Here is a 21,241-nt window from a genome sequence, read left to right as displayed (position 1 = left end):
CCCCGACCGCAGCCGTCGCAGCCTCGGGCAGAGTTTGCGCTCCTGCTTTGCGCCGGGGGCGCCGAAGACGGGCGGGCGATGCCCGCGGCGTGAAAGCGCCCGCGGCGGGCGCTGACCTCTGCCCTGGTCTCTCGCCCCCTCCCGCACCCACCCCCCCACCCGCCCCGTGCCCTTGTGACCCTGGCTTTGGCGCCGCCGACCAGGCGCCCCGCGATGTAGCTGCCCCCGCTCCTCGGCGGGAGGCGTCCTGGCCCGCGGGCGCCCGGGGCCCGGAGCCCGGCCTGGGGGCACAGCCGAGCTCGGGCGGGGCCGGGGCCGCGGTGGCTATGCACCGGGCCCGTTAGCGCGGGGAGCGCCAGGCAGCTGAGGCGGGGGGCAAGCCCTCCCGCGGAGGAGCCGCGCCCCCGGCCCCGCCGGTCCCGCCGCGATGCTGTTCCACAGTCTGTCGGGCCCCGAGGTGCACGGGGTCATCGACGAGATGGACCGCAGGGCCAAGAGCGAGGCTCCCGCCATCAGCTCCGCCATCGACCGCGGCGACACGGAGACGGTAGGCGCACAGCTGCGGGGTCGGGGCCAAAAGCTGGGACGGGACCGGCTCGGTCTGCTCCTCTGCTCTCCTAAGTTTGGGGGCAATTTGGGGAGCGTCCTTCGTGCCGCACGGGACTGGACGCTGGGGCTCCGCGGACAGGATGCAAGGCCCGTAGCTCCCGGCTCAGGGGAAACCCGGCTGCTGGCGGAGGAGGGAAACAAGGTTGAAACCGAAATTTCAGACGCTGAGGGTGGAAGAGAGCATTTCTCCCGAAGTGGGAGCGAAGTCCTACCCGCGGCCCGATGGCTCTCTTCTCACTTCAACGGGCTCTTTGGTCGCCAGCCCTTCGCTCTCCTCCACCACTCGGCTCTGGCTGCTGGCGGCGCCGCCTGCGGCGCGGGGAAGGCGAACAAACCGGCAGCACTGGGGCTCCAGCCGACTTGGGCCTCTCCCCGCCTCCTGGCAATCGGGGTTCCCGTCCCAGCGCAGTTTCAGGGGTCGAAGTCTTCTAGGCTAGGGCTTTTCGTTGTTCGCATCTTGGGCCTCCTGGCTGGCCCGACTTGGCTCGGTTAGGGCCGGGAGTTCAGGCTCTGGCCTGGCTCTTGTGGAAGGAGAGTCCGTTCGGATCTCCACACCTGGCTCCACCAGCCCAGCCCCAAATAGCCAGTTCCTTGCCTCAGACCTCCCTGGGGGCCCGATGAGCAGACGCTGCCCAAGCCGGGCCCAGAAGTGACCTTTAGAGGCCAAGGAGGTGGGGAGCACGAGCGAAGCTTCTCTGCTTGGAAAGCAAGAGCAGCAGCCCCCGTGCCTCTGCTTCTGAGCTCTTCTTCCCCAGTTAAACCCTCTCAGCTTGTCAGTTTGGTTAGGAGAGGATTTGGATTGGGCCTATCCTGCGCTCAGAGACTTTGAGGGTGCCCATGCACCCCACTCACCATCTCCCAGGACCCAAGAGGGCCCCAGACAATGTGGCAGAGGTGGTGGAGGGGCAGAGGTTGCCCCGCGATTTGCCCTGGCCTGAACCTTCGGCTTAAGGATCCAGAGATCACTGGGATTAGGGGCCAGGAGCTCCACCGAGTCTCTGGAGAGGAGTCTGCGTGGAGGGTGACTTTTAAGGGTCATCTTACCCCTTTTCCTGGGACCCAGCAGAGTGGCTCCTTTAAGAAACAGTTCGGGGGAAGCTTTTGGAGGGCTTGGCTGAAGTAGCCACTGCTGCCCCCAGTCCCCAAACACAGCATGAACCTTTCTGGGAAAAGAGCAGAGGGGACAGGAAGGGGGAGAAGTAAGGAGGAAGATCTATCCAGGCCAGCAGCCGGTCCTGGGCCTGTGGCCGGCTTGGGCTGCATGGGCGGGCCTGGGTCCTGAGCCCCCTGGATATGGGCCTTATGGGGTGCAGGAAGAGCACCGCACACCCTGGCAGGCACCCCACCCCCACCCCCGCGTTTAGGGCTAGCTGGAGCCTCGGAGGGAGCTGCAGGTGCCCGGTTCCCCGTGGCGTGGCGGCGGGGTCGCAGGCTGACGCAGGCGCTGCGGACTCGCGCCTCCCTCCCTCCGCAGACCATGCCGTCCATCAGCAGTGACCGCGCTGCGCTCTGCGCCGGCTGCGGGGGCAAGATCTCCGACCGCTACTACCTGCTGGCGGTGGACAAACAGTGGCACATGCGCTGCCTCAAGTGCTGCGAGTGCAAGCTCAACCTGGAGTCGGAGCTCACCTGTTTCAGCAAGGATGGAAGCATCTACTGCAAGGAAGACTACTACAGGTAGCCCCCACCTCGGGACCCACTGCCCTGGGCACCCAGGACCCCTCATCTCAGATGCAATCTTCTCTGGTTGCCTTCCCTCCAGTCCCAAGGGAGGGTTCCCTGCCTAGGTCCTCCCTTCTCCAAGCCAGTACAAATTGGATGACATCCTTTTTAAACAGCAATTTGAGGGAAATCTTGGAAAGATCTGCGAAGTGTAGGGACCCAGAGAAAAGCAGAAAGTGTCCTCTTCTTAGCTTAGACCAAAAATAAGCTCAGGTTGGGGGTCCTTGCACCCTTCTCCCTTTGAAGTTTCTTGGGTCAACTAGAGGGAACAGAAACAGGCACCCCACCCCCCCCCCACCAAACCCAGGCAGTCTAGGCTGGTGTGGAACAAAGTTGGAGGGAGAGCTGGGGGATTGGGTGCATTTCCGGGTCTTTCCTGGAGATGGGAGTGAAAACTGGCCAGGACTGAAGAACGGGAATCACTAACAGACTCCAGGTTCCTTGGTTCTCCTCTCTGGGTTTAAGGTTAGGTCTGCTTATTCTCTCTCCCTCTTTCTTTCTTTCTTCCTCTCCCTTTCTCTCTGTCTGTCTGTCTGTCTTTCTCTCTCTGTCTCTGTGTTTCTTACAAATTACAAACGTCTGTAGGATGCCCAGGCACTGCTGTGGAGGGCAGGATTAGAGGTTGAGGAAGGGGTAACTGGGAAGTTCCCCTTACTCCCGAGCAAAGGCTTTCCGAGGGCTTGCTCAGACTCTGGGTAAAGTCTTTGTAGGCACGAAAATGGTTAAGGGAAACTATATTTCAGGGTAGGACCAGACCTGGGCCAAAATCTAGTTCCATCTTCCCCCCATCCTCCAAGTTAAGACCTGGTTGCCAGTCTTGAGGAGTGGAGTTCCGCCAGTGGCAGCAATGGCACTTGGAGGAGGGATATGGGGGGGTACCCAACCGTGTGTCCCCACAGTCCCTCCCTCGATGGTCCCTACAGGCGGTTCTCTGTGCAGCGCTGCGCCCGCTGCCACCTAGGCATCTCGGCCTCGGAGATGGTGATGCGAGCTCGGGACTTGGTTTATCACCTCAACTGCTTCACGTGCACTACGTGTAACAAGATGCTGACCACGGGAGACCACTTCGGCATGAAGGACAGCCTGGTCTACTGCCGCTTGCACTTCGAGGCGCTGCTGCAGGGCGAGTACACCGCGCACTTCAACCACGCGGATGTGGCAGCCGCAGCGGCGGCAGCTGCCGCGGCCAAGAGCGCGGGGTTGGGTGCAGCCGGGGCCAACCCTCTGGGTCTTCCCTACTACAATGGCGTGGGCACGGTGCAGAAGGGGCGGCCGAGGAAGCGCAAGAGCCCCGGGCCCGGGGCGGACCTGGCGGCCTACAACGCTGGTGAGTGCGAGGCGCCCCGAGCGCCCCGACGGGTTGAGGGAAAGTGCACTGCGTCAGCGGCCAAGAGCCGAGTGAATTTCAGTGTCTTATACATGTATACTTATAGCACTCTGGGTACTCCAGCCTTTAGCTTCCCCAGGCCCACCGGACGACCTGGCAGAAGGGACATTAGCTCCCTGGGCTCCAGCCCTTGCGCTCTCGGCTGGAGCGGGAGGAGAGGGTGCATTAATGGTCCTGATGCTCTGGGTGCAGGACCATGTCGCTGAGAAATTTTTTAGAAACAGCTTTTTGGTTTGGGCCTTTTACCCACTTTGCTGTGCAGAAAGTGCAAGGATAGAGAAAACAAGGCAGAGCCGACACCAAACAGGCTCTAGGTTGGCGTGGCTGAGGGAGAGGATCTGGGGCGATGGATGAGCGAAGCAGAGCGGCGGGGGTCCCAAGAGAAAGCACTGGCTGTGGCCTCGGGCACCGAGCTTGGCCTGGCCTGCAGCCGGGGTCATGCGAAGTGTCCTGAGTGCGGCAGGCTCGGGAAACTTGGGCCCAGGAGCCTTTGAGAAAAAGTGGGTCGTAGTGTCCCACCCAATCCTCCTGCTCTGCCAGGTCTCGGTTTCCCCCCGGGGCTCTTCCTCCGAGTTCCGGGTGACAGCGGGGCGCTGGGATGAGAGCCGCGACCCTCCAAAGTCGGCGCCCCGGGTTGGGACCCAGTAGGCCTGGCCTTGCGCCGGGGTAGGGTGGAGGACTTGTTTCGCATTTCCGGCATCTTTGAACCCCGGGTTGTTCCGGGAGAGGCTCTGCCCCCTCTCGCGTCCCTCCACGCTCAGGACAGCTGCGGGGGTTCTGAGGCCCGGCAAATTGAACCATTAACATCTGCCCGAAGTCTGCACGGCCGGGAAAGGTTTATGACTCCCTGGGCTTCTGAACTTGATAGAGTTTATTTGCAATTACTTTCTTTTTTTCGTCTGCGACAGAATTGGATTCGGAGACTTTGTTTTCTTTCTCCTTTTCCCCTTAGTCCAATGCACAAGTGGAAACAAAACAAAACAAAAACCCTGAACTGTGCGGAGAGGGCTGTGGTGGGGAAGAAGTCAGGATTATTTTGATTTTTAAAAATCTGAGCTGGCTCGGGGCAGGGGGGCGGGCGGGGGGTGGGATGGGAGGCAGGTGGGGATCCCCTGTTCGCTCCAACGAAGTTGCTTGTTGGGTGATCGTGGGGCATGTGTGTCTTGGTGTGCGGAGCTGGGAGGAAAATACAGCCCCCAGTCTGGTAAATGGTGAGGGGGCTGCGGCCAGGTCTGCGAGGCGGATTTAATATTTGTTGAAGGCTCTACCAGAGATGCGGCTCTCCAAAACTTCCATCCCTCGTCACCCACCACCCTGAATAGACCACACGGAGTCCAGATCAGGTCCCCCAAAACAAGGCCGGTCTATTTATCAAGTGGGGTCGGCCTCCAGTAGGAACAGCAGGCGGGCTGGGCCACAGGGCGCGTGGTGGTTGGGAGCGGGATTATGTTTTCCCGGGCAGACAGGTTCGCAACCGGGTTCGCAACTGAAAGGTAGGAGGTACCGAGGTGTATTTGTGCTTTTTGCTGCTCCGCCGCCCTCCCTGGCGAGGCCGCGCCACACCGAGCAAGATGTGGCTGGAGGCTGAGTTTCAGAGGAGCTGGCACCTCTACGAGACTTCCCCACGCGTGCCATCTCGTCATTTTCTCTCTGGTCCCTGTCTTCCTTTTTTTTTCCTTTCGGCTCTCTAGGCGCCACTTTCTCTCTCTGCGTGCGTCTCCCGTTTCTCTGTTCCTGTCTCTTTCTCTCCCGACGCTCACGTCTCTGGCCTTGGCCCGGGCTTAACCGCGCACTGCGTGCCGCCGGTGGCTTTGCGGCTCGCTTACTCGGGGCTCCCGGGACTAGGTTGGGAAAAGGGGGAGCCTCCCTCGCTGCTCCAGCCCGGCCAGGCCTCCCCTGGTCTGGCTGCTGTCCCCCTCCCTCCCCTCCCGGCGCTGGCAGGAGAGAAATGGCCGCAGTGTGGGCCGCGGGGCCGCTGGGACTGGAAAGAGGGCCCGGTGGAGGGTGAGATTTCGGACGTGTGTCCGGGCAAGTGTGTGTGTGCGTGTGTGCGTGATTCTGACTGTGAGGACTCGAGCTTGTTTGTGTGAGTGTCCCGCACCCAGGGGCCCAGCCACACGGACCCCCTGCAAAGCCCATCGCTGTGGGGGACAGTCCGGTGGAGGAGCGGCGGCACCTCACTACAGCGCGGTGAGCTCGGGCAGAGTGGCGAGGGGGCGCCGTCGGTGCGCCCGGCCCTTCGCTCGGGGAAGGGCAGTCAGAGCGGCGGGGCCGCAGGGTCGGAAAGTCCTTCCGGGGCGATGGCCGCGGCGGTCCTCCTCTGGCTGCCCCTCTGGTCCGAGAGCGCAGCCCAGGTCCCAGAGGCGGAACTGAAACCTATCCCACCCCAGAGCGTGGCTGCCCGCCGGCCGGGGTCGCGGACAAGGCTGCCGGAGCCCGTGAGGGGCCCGGGCCGCACGCTTTGTGCCCGGGTTTGCGCGCCGCGGCCACGGGAGTCCCGCGCGGACCGGCCGGATGCCCGGGCCTCCCCCAGCCCCAGCTTTCTGTGTGTGTGTGTGTGCCTGGTGGCGTAATTACTGATTTGATTCCAATCCATTATTTAGACAATTGAACCTACAATCTAGTCTTTAGTAAAATGAGGCGAAGTCAGATTTGATTACAGGTTCAGTCCCAGCGACAAGAGCTCGAAACCCGATGGGTTAATAACAGATCACGAGTAAATTATTCATGATTTTACGAGCTCTTTAGCTCCATTGAATCGGCCTAATTGAGAGGAAAAAAAAAAGGAGAGCGAAAGCTTGGTCCTCCCCCTCCCCTCATCCCCTTGCTCCTCCCTGGACCCAATCCTGGGGAACCGTGATCCTTCTGGGGAGCTGGGGGCGAGAGTGCGGGGCTTGGGGCACCGACCAAATCTGGGCTCAACAGCCTCTTTGCCCCCAGCGCAGCCCCCTGCCCCAGCTGCTGGCCGGCCTCGGCCTCCCTGCCTTGGGCCGACTCCTTTTCTGCCCTCCTCTCCTTTTCTCCCTTTCCCATTTTCACCGCTCCCCAGCCTGTAACAGCTTCGAAAAAGCCACCCCGCAGGGACCCAGTCTCCCTGAGACCTGGGATTCAGTTCCGTGGCCTGGACCCTCCACCACACAACATCCCTACTATTTCCGGGCCTTGCTGTCCCCTCAGGCTCTCTCTGTGTCTCTCCTGGTTTCTTTCTGTCTTTGTAGCTGTTTCTCTCTGGTTCTCTCCATATCCACTGCTTTCTTTTCCTCTGCCTCTTCTCTCTTTTTTCCTGGCTCTGTCCATTTTCCCTCCCTACCATCTCTCCTTTTCTCTCCATTCTCTCTGTCTTTCTACATCTGTCCCTTTCTTTCCTTTCTCTGCCCTTTCTTTCTCCCTCCCCCAACCACCTCCCCCCATCTAGGCCTCACTCAGGGCACGTCCCTTGGGTTCGTGGGGCGCCAGGGTCCCCATGGAGCTCATTAACAGCCGCAAGGCCCAGGCAGGGGCTGGGCGGAGGAATGGGCCCAGAGATCCCCTGTGGGGAGGCCTGCCTCCCCCTCCCATGGAGCTGGGGACTAGGGGCAAGAAGAGGGTTGCTCCCCACAGTGGGGGCAGGGCAGTTTCCATGGATCCCATTCGGAGTCATTCTGTGATCCCCTTTAAATTGCTGGATCCTCGTTCTTCACTCTGAGCACTCTCAGTGGGAGTAGCCTGGCTGGAGGACTTGGGTGCCTGGGTGCCTATGGGAGGAGCCCTTAGGAGGTGTAGCCACTTGCTGACAACTCCTAGGTTAGGGACAAGACCAGCATCTTGTGAAATTTTTCTGCAAGGGACCACTCCTCACTTGGACAGGGGAGGAGTAGGTCACCAGGAGAGCAGGAGTACTTCTGAGGTAGTATTGCCAGATAAAATGCAGGACTCCCAGTTAAATCTGAATTTTGGGTAAACGACAAGTAAATTTTTTTAGTGTAAGTGTATCCCATACAACATTTGAATTTTAAATAAACAATGAATAATTTTTTAGTATGAGTGTATGCCATGCAATATTTGAATTTTAGGCAAACAACAAAGCAGTTTTCAGTACAGGTATGTCCCATGCAATATTTGAGACATCATACTAAAAAAATTTTTATTGTTTATCTGAAATTCAAATTTAACTGGACAATCTGTATTTTTATTTGCTAAATCTGCAGCTCTATTATGGGCATGTGATGAGACAGGAGATATATTCCCAGTTGCCCACTTTAGGGGGAATGAATTAATCTCTTATGAGGCATTCCCCAAAGTAAGCCTTATGTGTGGAATGGCTCAGGATGTATTGAGGGGATCTTGGAGAGGGGTCCTGCGTGTCCCCATCAGCCACCAGGTTGCTAAGCAACTTCCTGAGGCCCAAGTTTTCCATCCCTGTCCCCCACCCCGGTGCCTTCCAGGCATTGGCAGGCCCAGCTGGGCTCCTTCTGGATGGGGACGGGCTCCCCAAAGAGTCATGCTTCATCTTTGCCTGCCTTTATGGTGTAGGGGAAAGAAACAGCAAGGAGGCAAGCACTGTAGTGTTGAATCTAGGCTCAGCCATAACCAATGGTGTGGCTTTATTTTCCTTAGCATTAGCTTCCTCATCTCTAAAATGGGGTGAATAGCAGTAGCCACCCCTTGGAGCAGTAGTGAAGCCCCCCTCCGCCCATGTATGTAGAGCCAAAGGCATACCCTGGGTGTGGCATGCATGTTCATTTCTTCCTCCAGCTTCCTTCCCTTTTGGTTAGAACTCTGCCACTCCATGAGATTTCCAAAGATAGCTTTACCTCCCTGCCTCATTCACCTCATTTGTCAAACTGGGAAACAGCTGCCTCATAGGGCAGTGGTGAGGATTAAGCTACAAAATACAATTTCCAACCTTCGACCCAGTGCCCGCGGCCCAGGGCTAAGGGGTCGTGCCAGTACCTTTGGTTGTAGGAACTGATGAGGGAGAACTGAAAGTGAGTGGAGAGTATGGAAAGTGAGTTGAAGCCTGTGACTTCCAGGTGCCTGCCCCAGACACTGTGTGGGGGGAAGGGTCAGGGGAGACTGGAGACTGCATTCCTCCTTAGGGAGTGCAGGGAGAAACGGGGAGATCATGGGCCTGCTTCTGCAGTCAAGTGACTTCCCTTTCGGAGCCTCAGTTTCAATATCTGTAAAAAGGGGGAAATAATGCTTGGCTCAAAGGGTTGTTTTGAGGATGAAAATGTGCATGTAAAGCCCTTTAGCACATCTTGTGGAGTTGAATGTCATTGACAAGTTGTAGCTGTTGTTATTATTACTATTATTATTGTAACATGATGGCTCAGAATGGTTTTTGGATTCTCCTAGAGCTGGGTTTGAATCTAGCATTTCCTAGCTGAATGACCCTGGGTAGATGGCTCTCAACCTCAAACTCCCCTATAAATCTATAAAATGGGATAATATCTCCACCTCACCAGGGTGCAGCACCCACCGTGTGGTTCTGAGGCTAGAAACATTTGGCGAAGCGTGGGGTGGGTGTGGACTTAGCAGTGTTGTGGGGGTCCGGGCCAGGAGGTTCACCTGCTGCCTCTGCGTTCCTTCCCCAGCCCTGAGCTGCAACGAGAACGATGCGGAGCACCTGGACCGCGACCAGCCGTACCCGAGCAGCCAGAAGACGAAGCGCATGCGCACCTCCTTCAAGCACCACCAGCTTCGGACCATGAAGTCTTACTTTGCCATTAACCACAACCCCGACGCCAAGGACTTGAAGCAGCTCGCGCAAAAGACGGGCCTCACCAAGCGAGTCCTCCAGGTCAGCCAGGCCGGGGCTAGGGGTGGGGGCATCTGTGGCGTCAGGACCTGGGGTGGAATCCCACAGTGGCCGTGGGCCTTGGAAGGACCTTCCGCTCTATGTCCGCCTATCTCTTTATCTTTCTCTGTTCTCTTTCTCCATCTCTTCAGTCTATCTCTAGCTGTATTTCAATCTTTTTTTTTCCATTCTAACTTTGTCTTCTCTCCTTCAAGTTTTGTCCCTCAGTGTTTCTGTTTTGTGTCTGTGTGTCCCTCTGTCCTCTTTGTCTACACACTCAGTCTCTTTTCTTTCTTGTAAGCAATTCTTAGTTGCTATTTATTACCCAAGTGACACTCAAATATGCTCATGTTGTAAAAGGTTCAAGCATTTCAGTTAAACCAGAGCTTCCCCCCACACCCCCACTGGCAACCTTGGCCCCTTAAACCAGGATGCCCGTCCAAGGCACCTGCTGTTAGCCATTTGCTCCTTCTGCTTCTTGTTCCTCACTTGCTCTCTCTAGTTTCTCTCTCTCTCTCTCTCTTTCTCTCTCTCTCTCCTGTTTCTCTCTAGATTTACCTTCTGTTTCTTTGTTGCTTCTCAGACTCTCCCAGAAGCAAGGTTTGTAAGGGAGAGGGATCAGGGCAGATCCCCTGGGTGGAAGTAGATGGGTGCCTCTGAAAACAAGCAGCATTGCACTTGTATGTGAGGGTGCTTTCTTGATAGAGAGAATCCAGAGCTTTCACCAGATACCCTAAGGGTCTGTCCACCACCCCCAAAATGTTAAGAACCCCATTTGGGGATACAGGTATCCCAGCTGCCTGTATGACCCAAACTTGTGGCAGAGCCTTGGGTCACCACTTTTAAAATCTTCAGCTCCTCCTCTTACTCATTTCATGGTCCTGGGCAAGTCACCTAACTCCTCTGAGCCTCAGTTTCCTTGTATGTGAAATGGGCACAAGAAATTACACTGAAGGCTTATTGGAGGAGCAATTGAGATAATGTAAGTGCCCATCACAGTAGCTGACAACCGCTCAGTGGATGGTAGCTAGGATAACATTAACTAGAATAATCAGTTGACTGATATTAACTAGTATAAACAATTATTCTGGTGGTTGGACTTCAGTTTCCACATCTGTACAATGATAAGGTGGGAGAATAGCTCCCTTTATAGCTAGTTTAACCAATTTATTCCTCAGAACGTGTGACTGTAGGGATAACAATGCACATTTTTGGGTAAGAAAATCGAGAGATGAAGTGAGTTGACTGTGGTCCCACAGCAGGAGGAGTGGTGCTGGAATCTGAGGGCAGGCCAGTGCGACCGACCCCCTAGCCCTAAGTCTTTGAGGACTGAGGGCCCGGGGGTGGGTGGCGACACCGAGTGGGTGAGGGTGATGGTGACGACACCGAAGGCTGTGAAGCCACCCTAAGCTTTCTTGCGAGTCTGTTAGAACTTTTAAGAAAGCATTTTGGAGGTGACATTGGTGGCGGGATGGGACTGTGACGCGGGCGAGGGTCCGCAGATCTCCGGGAAGCCTGGAGTCCGAGCGCCCAGGCTCCCGGCTGCCGGCCAGGCGCACCGCGACGGGTCTGGCGCAGCTTGGTCTCGCGCGCGGTCTCAGTGACGTAGCGGAGGGAGCTGAGGACCCGCCAATGAGACGCCGATGCGCCTCTCTGGGCCCGCCCCCCGCCCTGGAGTTCCCCGCAGGCCCCGCCCCTCCTGTTTGGGATCCGTTTTGCCCAAGATCCCTCTGACCAGGGCACTAGAAGAGGCGGCCCCTTGGGGTCTCAGATCCCGCTGGCCCGTTTTCCTCCGACTTTTCCTTTTGGGGATTAGGTCGGGCGACTCTTCTTGGCGCCCCCTCTGTTCCTCAGCCCTGGGCGAATTTGGACGCAGGATCTGTGGTTGCTGCCTTTTCTCTGGTTAGTAGTCCTTCCTCTCTCTAGATGCCCTTATGGTGAGTTGGTGGGGGAAAAGGGATCCGTGAAAAAAGCCCTAAGAGCAGGCAGGGGCAGGAACAGGGACTTGAAGTCAGGCAGAGCTGGGTTCCGTTCTGCCCGTCTACTCACTGGCAGTGTGTCTTGCACAAATTAGTTACCCTCTCTGAGCCATAGCTTTCTCATCTGTAAAATGGGCACCATTAGGGCACATACCTCGCCAATTATCCAGATTAAGTGAAATAAAGAGTAAATGTCCATGGTTGGGTCTGAATCTGGGGTGGGGAGCTGATCTCTGCTGGCCTCTGTAAGGCAGGAAGCTTGATTTAGGAACACATTGGATTTCCAGCATAGTTATCTCTCATTCTTTCATCTGACCAAATAGCTATTGGCACCAGGCCCTGGGGACACAGAGGTGAATGCACCACAGTCCTAGCCCTGAAGAAGTTCACCTATTAGGTGTCGAGACAGACCCACAATCAGTTTCCCCATAGTGTGATCAGTCGGGAGGGAGTTTCTATGGGAGACCAGGGGAGAAACCAATTACCTACCCTGTATGTGAGGAAGGGTTCATCTGTGTGACCTGGGTCTAGACTTGCTCTTCCTCCCCTAGAATCCTGAGCCAGGGCTGTTCACACCTGCATGCCCTCTCCACCATGGGGACTCAGAAAAGCCAGGGCATGGGACTAGTTGAGAGAGAGAATCACTGATAGAAGCACTAATCAATAAATGTTTGAGTGCTCTGCTATGTGTCTGCTATGTGTTGAAAGACTCATGAAGTACACTTGCTCATTGAGTCCTCGCTATCAGGCATCATGATCCCTTCTCCTCCACTGTACAGATGGGAGAACACTGAGACCCAAATGATTTCCACTTGCCCCAAGTCACACTTTGCTGGTAGGTAGCAGAGCTGGATCCAAATCCAGGCGCGTCTGATCAGTGGGCCTTGCCCTTTCTCCTCTAAGCCAACCCAGCAGTGACAGCCTCTGAGTGTGAGTATTGTTTATGGCCTGTACGTTGTTGGGGTGAGGGCAGTCATACCCACAGGACACATCAGACCCCTGTTCTCCCTCCTCCCAGACCTCCCAATCTCCTGCACAAATGCTTAGTATTCCCTTACAGCACAGCAGCTCATGATTATGCAGCAGTTTGCAAAGCCTTGTCTTTCCAGCCACTCATCTTCCTTACCTTAATATTTTCCTGCCCATTTTACAGATGAGAAGCTTAAGAACTAGTGAGGTGAAGTGATTTACTTGAGGACACAGGAGCCAGGCATTGACAGGGTGGGGCTCTCTCCCAGGTGTTCTGACTACTGATGGGCCAGCTAGGGGAGATGGGATGGGGGCAGTTTGGGGCGAAGCAGCTGGTGGTGTGGCTTTGGAAGGTAACATAGAGATTAAAGTCCTTTCTGACATAACAACAATGTGATTTGGGCACTTTAACTTCTCCTCTCAGAGCCCAATTCCTTGTCTTTGAAATGGAGATAATAATAGCTTGTACCTTGAGGATTCCTGAGGATTGAGACAATGAATGGGAAGGCTCCAGCATGGTGCCTGCTGGTACAGAGTAGACAAAGTAGGTGCCCATGAAATGGCTTCTCATCACTGGCTACACAAGCTTAATTGTGCTAGGCCTCGGGTGCCCCCTGCAGGTTGTGGTCCACCTCGACCCTGTGGAGAGAGTCTGAAGGGCAGGGCAGGTTGAGGTTGAGGCTGAGTTCGCAGAAGTGGATGAGGTAGGGTGTGTGTGTGTGTGTGTGTGTGTGTGTGTGTGTGTGTGTGTGTGTGTGTGTGTGTGTGTGTGTGTGTGTGTGTGTGTGTGTGTGTGTGTGTGTGTGTCTGTGTGTGTGTGTCTGTGTGTGTGTGTCTGTGTGTGTGTCTGTGTGTGTGTGTGGCAGGCCCCGGATGCATTTGGAGCTGATAGGAGGTCCAGACTAAGCCCTCCCACTTACTCTCTGAATGGTTATGAGCGAGTGATTTAACCTCTCTAAGCTTCAGCTATGAAATGAGGATGATAACAGTGCTTCACTAGGTGGTTGCAAGGAGTAAATAAGATGACATAAAGTGTAATTTATAAAGTGTATATGAGGGACTCAAAAATATTAATTTCATACACATTTACCTAGTAAGGTTCAGTCTACCATCCCCTTTTGCACACATTTAGAAATTTTAATTATCTTCATTTTGCAGATGAGGAAACTGAGGTTCAGAGAGGCTAAAACCCTTGCACTGAGGCTCACAGCTAATAAGTGATGGGAGGGGTCAAGCCCAGATTGGTTTGATTCCACAGCTCTTTCCAATATGGCACAGTGTAGGGATTGGGATTCTCAGCGCCCCCTCCCCTTGGATGTAGCTGCCGAATGCAGCAGGACAGATGGGGGACAAGGGGAGGAGTGAGTCATAGATGCCATGTCTTGGTAGGAAAGCAGGAATTCTGTTGTAAAGCCCTAGGGGTGTAAAAAGTGCTCAGAATTGTCACCAGAAGCAGCAGCATGACAATCACAGTACTCACTTGTCACCAGTGGGCAAGGTGACCGGGAGACAGAATGGCTCCTTGGACCGAAGTCCATTAAGACATTAAGCTTTACCAGTTCTTGGAGAGCATTGCTCAGCACATCCATGCGCCTCTGCATTGCCTCTCTTCCTTCCTGGGGAAGGATTAGGAAGGCAGAATATTAAGGTGCCCTAGGCTGGGGAAGGGGCTGGTGAGCTGATGGATTTGGATGGGTGAACGTCTCCTTAGGGGTTCCCAGTGTGACTTTGAAGGAAAATACATTTTAACAACCAGCAGTTTAAAAGCATTCTTCAGATGACCAGTTAGTCATCATTAGCCTATGTGAGAGCTCAAGAACTGAGGACACTAGCTTTCCTCCATTCACTCACTTCAACAAATACACTGACCTGCCGTGTTCTGGGCGGGGCATGAGGTACTGAGGATTCAGTGATGACCCTGGCAATGAACAGGCCCGGCTGGAATGTACAGTCCACAGGGGAGACAATGTCCAGCAAGGTAGTTTATAAATAATTAAAATGGTGATAAGATTGACCTCTGTATTTTTCTGTATATTTGAAATATCTCATAGTAAAAATACCTTTAAATGATTCCAGGGCCAAATAAGTTTGGGAAATGCCAAAGATTGACTGCATCCTTCTCTTAGAGATCAGAGCACACTGGCATTAATACAGGCATTGAGAAATCTTGAAGAGATTCAACTTTGTCTAGTCCAACATTTCCCAAGTGTATTTGGCCACAGAACCCTTATTTAACTCTTGACAAAAATAAAATAGAAGAAGTGCTAGGATGGAAAAATATAGGGGTGCAACGAGAGCATAAACACGGGGACCTGACCTGGGGAGGGAGGTGGTCAGGAGTGGCTTCCCTGAGGAGGTGAGGTTTAAACTAGGACTTCAGTTCATTGAGCCTCAGCTTCCCCACCTGTAAAATGGGGAGAGTGAGCATTGTTCTGCATGTCATTTGCACAGGGCTGTACAGAGTGTTTGATCTAGTCACGGATGGTTGAACTTGGATGGAATTTCATAGGTGATTTGGCCCAAATCTCTCCGTTTAGAAGAGAGGAAACTGAAGCCCAGAGAGGTGGAGCGACTTGTTCAAGGCCCCAGAGCAAAGTAGTTGTAGCCCTGGAACTGGACCTAAGGGGTCCTGATATCCAGTCCACTGCTCATTATTTTTTATTCTTTAAAGAAAACTTTCTTTAAAGTTTATAAAGTAATAGAACCACCATACAGGCAGGTTAGAAAACTAGGGGGGAAAGTTACCCATATGAAGACACAGGAAACCAGTAATCCAGGTGTGCAGTTTGGAAGTTAAGTAGTGGGTAGGGGCGTGGGCCCAGCTTGCTGGGATGCACATCTCATCTCTGTGTCTTTGGCTGGGCTCTGGGCCTCAGTCGCCTCACCTGATGATAATATCAGTGCTGACCTTGTAAGGCACTAACAGGAGTTCATATGTGTAAAATCCTTAGAACGTTGCTTAGACGTTGCCTTCTGAGTGAATAATATTGGTCGTTATTATTTGCTTTATGAAGTTGCAATACCAGAGGATGTCATTTTGTTATCCTTTTTTTTCCTCACATAACATTCGTCACAAGGCATTTCCTCTGCGACTGCGTGGAGTGGCTGTGTGGTGACTTCCACTCGTCCCATCTGGTCAGATGCTTTGGATGCAGCCGTTGGTTTTGATGTCATAAAAAGAAACCGCCAGTGGACATTTTTGGTCTTGAAGCGTTTGTATTTTGGCTGGTTTCCTTAGTGGCCCTGGAGGGGATCTGTGGGGCAGAGTGGGTTTCCCACTGACCCTCCTGGTCTCCTTGATGAACGAATCCTGGGGAAGGGGATTTGCGAGGCAAAGCTCAGCCTTCAGGGCCAGGGGGTGTCTGAGGAGGAGCCATGTAACCATTTGGGCTTCCTCCTCCACCCAGGACCTACTGGGGATCCCCTGGGCACCTGACTGAGGCACTCCCTGGAGATGAAGAGAGAGGGCTGTCAGTTTAAGAAGATGGGTGGGTAGAGCAGATCATCTTCCTTGTTGCAGCTGCCAGAGAATCGCAGCCTGTCAGCACTCCAAGAGGCCATAGAGATCATGTGGTGTGGTCCAACTCCCTTGTTGTACAGGTAGGGAAACTCAGGCAGACCCAGAGGTAAGGGACTAGCAGGGGTCACTTGATTGGTCAGTGGCAGAACCAGAGCTGGAAGCTACAGCCTGTGCTCTTTCCACTACATCATAGTTGCTTCTGTGTTTATTCACTCATTCATTCATTCATTCATTCATTCACTGACTCACTCCGGATCATGTGGTAGGGAAAGCATGGACTTTTTATGGCAGATAATCCTGGATCTTAATCTCAGTTTGGCCTCTGTGTGACCTTGGGCAAGTGACTTTGCCTCTCCAAGCCTCTCTGGTTTTAAATCTATAAAGTGGGGATAATGATAGTACCTCCCTACTTGGCCTATCATGGAGATAACCTGTGACCGTGCATGTTAGAGGATGGCTGGGTGCCCGGCATGAAGAGGTCTGTAAATGTTATGTTAGTATTACTATTAACTCAATGCACGTGACTGATTCTTAATCTTTGCCAGTCCCTCTGCCATATCCCCAGGGATATAAAGATGACTTAGACAAGGTCCCTGTCCCAACAACCTCTTGGGAGGGGATTTTTTTTGAAATACCCAGGAGAATTCTGGTGAAGCCTGGCTTAAGGTGAGAAACAAACTCCACACAAACCCCCGCAGCAGATGGCTTTTAGTTGAGTTGTTGACTTTCATCCACCAGATTCCCAGCGCCTCAGATTCGGTAAAGCAGAGAAGGCAGTTGTGGAAGATGGTGTCATTGTTTACAAACCTCTGTTAGGGGCAACGCCAGAGAAATAGCAAACAGCCAGCAACTAACTGTTCCAGCCCTTCCCAAGGGCTTGGAGCCCCGGACCGATGGGCGATGCACTGCCCCCGGGGCTTCCCGCTCCTGCTACCACTTGGAGAGTCCGGCCCACAGGACGCTCACAGGGCCACACATGCTCAGGACAGGACGGTGGCAAGAGTGTCACAGCTCCAGGCTTCCTCATCCCCAATCTGCAGTGTTACTTTGGGGAAGTCGCCTCTTCTCTCTGAGGGTGTCTGGGGGCTTTCTCCATCATTTTCTCCGTCGGTCATTCTCTGGGCCAGACGGACACAGAGTCCCACCTCTGTAGATTCCTGCAGGCCGGGCAGGGAAGGAGCCCCCGTCGCAAGAAGTGCCTATCGAGGCTGGTCTTAGAAGCACTGTACTTATTTGCAAGCCCCCAGAAGAGGTGATGGGCTTGCTTTGGGCAAAGGCCAGGGAAAATGTGCTTTCTTCCTGGAAAGATCCAGCGGGAGAGAGCTTTGTTTCCCAACTTCACAGGGTCTGCATCTCCCTCCTTACTCCAGGATTCTAAAGGCTGTGCTTTTTAATTGAGCCCAAGTTGTATCAGGCCACCAAAAAGAGGGTTTGAGGCCACAGGCCCCTGGAGCTGGGGTGGTCCCCAGGGGAGGGTGGGGCCGAGGGCTGGCCCTTCCGATCCCTGTCTGAGACACTGGGAAGACAGGAGATGCAGGCGCACCTGGAAGGACGCAGCTGGACACCCTAGAGTCTGTTCAGTTCCCCAAGGCCCTCTGTTTTACCGGGAGGCTTCCGGCGAGCGTTTTCTTCACGCAAAGGGAAGGGAAGGGGCCCCGCCCTTTGGGCTTTTTTCTCTGGGAGATACAACCTCCCACCCCATCCCCCAACCCTCCTCCCCCCAGATTTTCTTGGCTTCTCCCAAAGTACTTTGAGGACCTCGGGGTACAGCGGGATCTCTCTGTGCAGTTCGATGGGTGGGCATACTGGCTGGGGGGTGCTGTGTAGATAAGTATCGATGCTTCGTGTGTACAGGCTTGTGTGCAGTGGTCTGGGTGCGAATGTGTGCGTGTGTCGGTGCTCAAGGGAAAATGAAAGCAAACCCTTATTCTCTCTCCTGGGCATTCTTTTCACACAGAGCTCAGTAACTGGGCCCCCCACCCCACCTCCCTCGTAAAGGATACTGGGACATGGCAGGTCGGGAGAGGGAATCTTTCATCGGGCAGCTCTTCCCATCCTGTCCACTCCGCCCTGAGACCTGAAACCCAGTGGTCCAGGATGCTGGCGGCTTCTCCAGCAGATAGCGGCAGGGATTAGGAGCTGCGTCTTTCTCTTCCTCTCAGTAACTCTTTATTGACTGATTCCTGTGTGTTCTTTACATCGTTCTGGTATTTCCCAGACGTGCCATGAAAAACTTGAAAAATGGTACCCACAAGAATTTGTGGGATCTCTTGCCCGCTTAAAGGCGACTGCCAAAAAAACGAACCTCTCAACCATGGTGGAAAATGATCGAGATTCGGCTTGTGTGAATCTCCCAGAACAGAATAGAAATGCTATGTGAGCCACATATGTAATTTTACATTGAAAACTGTCCAGTAGCCACATTAAAAGAGCAAAAAGAAACCTGTAAAATTAATTTTAAGGATATATCCTGTTTGGCCCAATATATTGTCATTTCAACGTGTAATCAAAATAAAAATTACCATCGAGATATTCTACTTCCTTCAGATCTGATGTGGTTCTTACCTATAGACCAGCCGTCTTGGGGCTAGCCACATTTCAAGTGCTGGGTGGCCACATGTGGCTAGTGGCTACAATATTTGAGAAACTTCTAACAGAAGGGGAAACCCAGTAACAGGCAATTCGAGGAAAGGACATTTTTATTGTATTAACAATAAAAATACAAAACAAAATATTGCCAGCCCAACTTTTTAATACACAGCTCCCCTACCCCCCCACCCCCATTCCGGCAGAACACCGATTGGCATCTCTGAGTTAAACAGTCCGGAGGCATGCTCTGCCCTTCTTCTCCTCGTCCTGCCCGCCTTCCTCTGACCAGCCCTTCCCTCTCCCCCACGCAGGTCTGGTTTCAGAACGCCCGGGCCAAGTTCAGGCGCAACCTTTTACGGCAGGAAAACACTGGCGTGGACAAGTCGACGGAGGCGGCGCTGCAGACGGGGACGCCGTCAGGACCGGCCTCGGAGCTGTCCAACGCCTCGCTCAGCCCCTCCAGCACGCCCACCACCCTCACAGACTTGACTAGCCCCACCCTGCCGACTGTGACATCCGTCTTAACTTCTGTGCCTGGCAACCTGGAGGGCCACGAGCCTCACAGCCCCTCGCAAACGACTCTTACCAACCTTTTCTAATGATTCTCGGCCCCCCGCCCCCGCCCCACAATTTCTTTAAAAAAGAAATTATCTTTAGTTGAATTCCAAGTGTATTTTAAAATAGAGGCTTTGAGCAACTAACTAACCACATTTTAGGATCTCGCCTGGAAAATGAGGAAGAAAATAACTACGCCCCTTGCAGACACAGCGGTGTGGACTGGAATTACTTGGAAGATCTATCTGCAACACAACATTTGTGTCACTGTACAGTTTTGTGGACTGAGCGAGGAAAAACAACAAATAATTTAAGTTGGCTAGAGCTTCTGTATTTTCAAAGACTGCCACGTGCCTTAGGAATACTGTTTTATCTCCATACTTTGGATGACTTGTTCATTTTTCTCTCCCTCTTTTTCTCTCTGTATATTTATGACCAGAGCAAAAATGTAAAAAAAAAAAAAAAAAAAGTTTGTTACTTTGAATAGTCCTAAAAAAGAAAAAAAAAAAAGGAAAAAAATCAAACCCCCTCCAACAGTCGCTTTGTTGTTTTAGAATTTTAAGGTGGAAGTCTGTTCAAATATCAGAATTTGTAAAATCTAACCAGTAATAAAACCACTTACTGAAACTAGCTGGTGCCACTGCTGTTCAGAGGTGTGCCGAGTTCACAGGACTTAAGAGTCTTACTGAAGCCCAGAGATCAATTCCAAGGTCTTCCCCTATTTATAATAATTTATAATATTTGCGAGGACCCTCTTTTGTGCCAGACTTTGGGCTGCTTGTTGGGATCCAGAGATGAAGTAGACACAGTCCCTGCCCTTAAGGAATTTAGAGTGGAGGCAGAGACAGACAAGAGATCATCTTAGCACGTGTGCTAAGTGGGGAGCATGTAAGCAAAATACCATTCATTCATGCATGTGTTCTTTCAAATATTAAATAAGCACGCCCTGCTGGATCCTTTGACAAAGCTCAAAGGTCATTACACCTGCCTCTTCTGCTCTTCCCTGGGCTGGAAGGGTATGTCAGGCAATGAGGGAGGCCTTTCCCCATGAGGAGTGAACGCTGTCACCAAAGGGCAGCATAAGCTCAAGTTTTCCTAATATAAGACACAAAATTTCAAAATCTTCCAAGAGGGCAAAACCAAATGAATTTGGTTCCTTTACTAAAGCTTCAGGTAACCTCAGAAGCCCAGAGAAAAGATGCATCCAGAGAGGATGGAGGTTGAGAGCCAGGCAGAATGAGGTTGGAATCTCTACTGTGGAGCAGCGTGAGCTGAAGGAAGTCATTTCACCTCTCCAGGCCCCAGTTTCCTCAGCTGGAAGGTGACAGTCATGACCTTTATATGACAGTTGTAGTGAGGGTGAAGTGAGGTGTGTTGCGGGGCCCAGCAGAGGGCCTGGCATGTAGGAGCTCAATATATTTTATGGAATGACAAGTGACACGTCAGGACCTTGCAGGTGGAGAGCAGGAATGTGTGTATCCAGGCACTGCCTGTCATTGCTGGATGCATCAAGCAGGTGTGACGTCTGTCCACTGAGCATCTTATACCTCTCCTTTCTTGCCCTGAGCCCTACTGCAGAGTACTCTGTTACCAGCTTGATCGAATGCCAGCCGTCGTCTAGCAAAATGCCCCACAGTGCCCACCAATTTGAAAACCCAGAGGGAAAATCATAGCTGCTTTGAGGAGAACACAGCCAGGCAAGGTTGGGCAGGGCAGCAATCCAGCCCAGGACTGTGGTCCCTCTCCCTTCCTCCTCCTGCCATCATGATTGGGACCATGTGGGGAAAGGGAGTAGGGCAGGAATGGGTTGAAAGTATGTAAAGCCTGAAGCGACTCACTTTCTGAAATGTTAAACACACACACACACAGCACTATTGTTTCTATTGCAATTTAATGCCTGGCAAATAGTAGGAGCTCAATAAATTTTTTGTAAACTTTTATATTGATGTATAATGTGCATAAAGGGCACATTTCTGAAATGAACAGCTTGATTGCTGTTTTCCAAATGAACACACCCATGTAACCACCACCCAGATCAAGATACAGGACATTTACAGCACCCCGAAGTCTCCCTTGGGCCCCCTCCCTGTCAACCCCTCCCAAGGTAGCTCCTATTCTGACTTGTAGCACCA

The 21,241-nt window shown here is 53.2% G+C and overlaps 1 protein-coding gene across 1 annotated transcript; it reads left to right on the top strand.

The window, feature by feature from the left end:
• The first annotated feature begins 249 nt into the window (after positions 1 to 249).
• On the top strand, positions 250 to 19,578 carry LHX2 (LIM homeobox 2). The gene is made up of 5 exons (XM_060153302.1): positions 250 to 547; positions 2,084 to 2,286; positions 3,255 to 3,658; positions 9,295 to 9,500; positions 18,866 to 19,578. Exons 1-5 carry the CDS (start codon positions 428 to 430, stop codon positions 19,151 to 19,153), a joined length of 1,221 nt encoding a protein of 406 aa, XP_060009285.1. The 5' UTR covers positions 250 to 427; the 3' UTR covers positions 19,154 to 19,578.
• The last annotated feature ends 1,663 nt before the right edge of the window (positions 19,579 to 21,241 follow it).

This window comes from Lagenorhynchus albirostris, chromosome 7, assembly GCF_949774975.1.
Source record: "Lagenorhynchus albirostris chromosome 7, mLagAlb1.1, whole genome shotgun sequence".
In the NCBI taxonomy this organism is placed as follows: domain Eukaryota; kingdom Metazoa; phylum Chordata; class Mammalia; order Artiodactyla; family Delphinidae; genus Lagenorhynchus; species Lagenorhynchus albirostris.
The sequence above is the reverse complement of the archived record's forward strand: the minus strand, read 5'-3'. Positions and strand labels throughout refer to the sequence as shown.

Excerpts from the sequence above, each read along its gene's own strand:
- LHX2 (XM_060153302.1), top strand. The coding sequence starts at position 428 with ATGCTGTTCCACAGTCTGTCGGGCCCCGAGGTGCACGGGGTCATCGAC. Across the intron at positions 2,287-3,254 it reads TGCAAGGAAGACTACTACAG|GCGGTTCTCTGTGCAGCGCT; the intron begins GTAGCCCCCACC and ends TGGTCCCTACAG. Across the intron at positions 3,659-9,294 it reads CCTGGCGGCCTACAACGCTG|CCCTGAGCTGCAACGAGAAC; the intron begins GTGAGTGCGAGG and ends TTCCTTCCCCAG.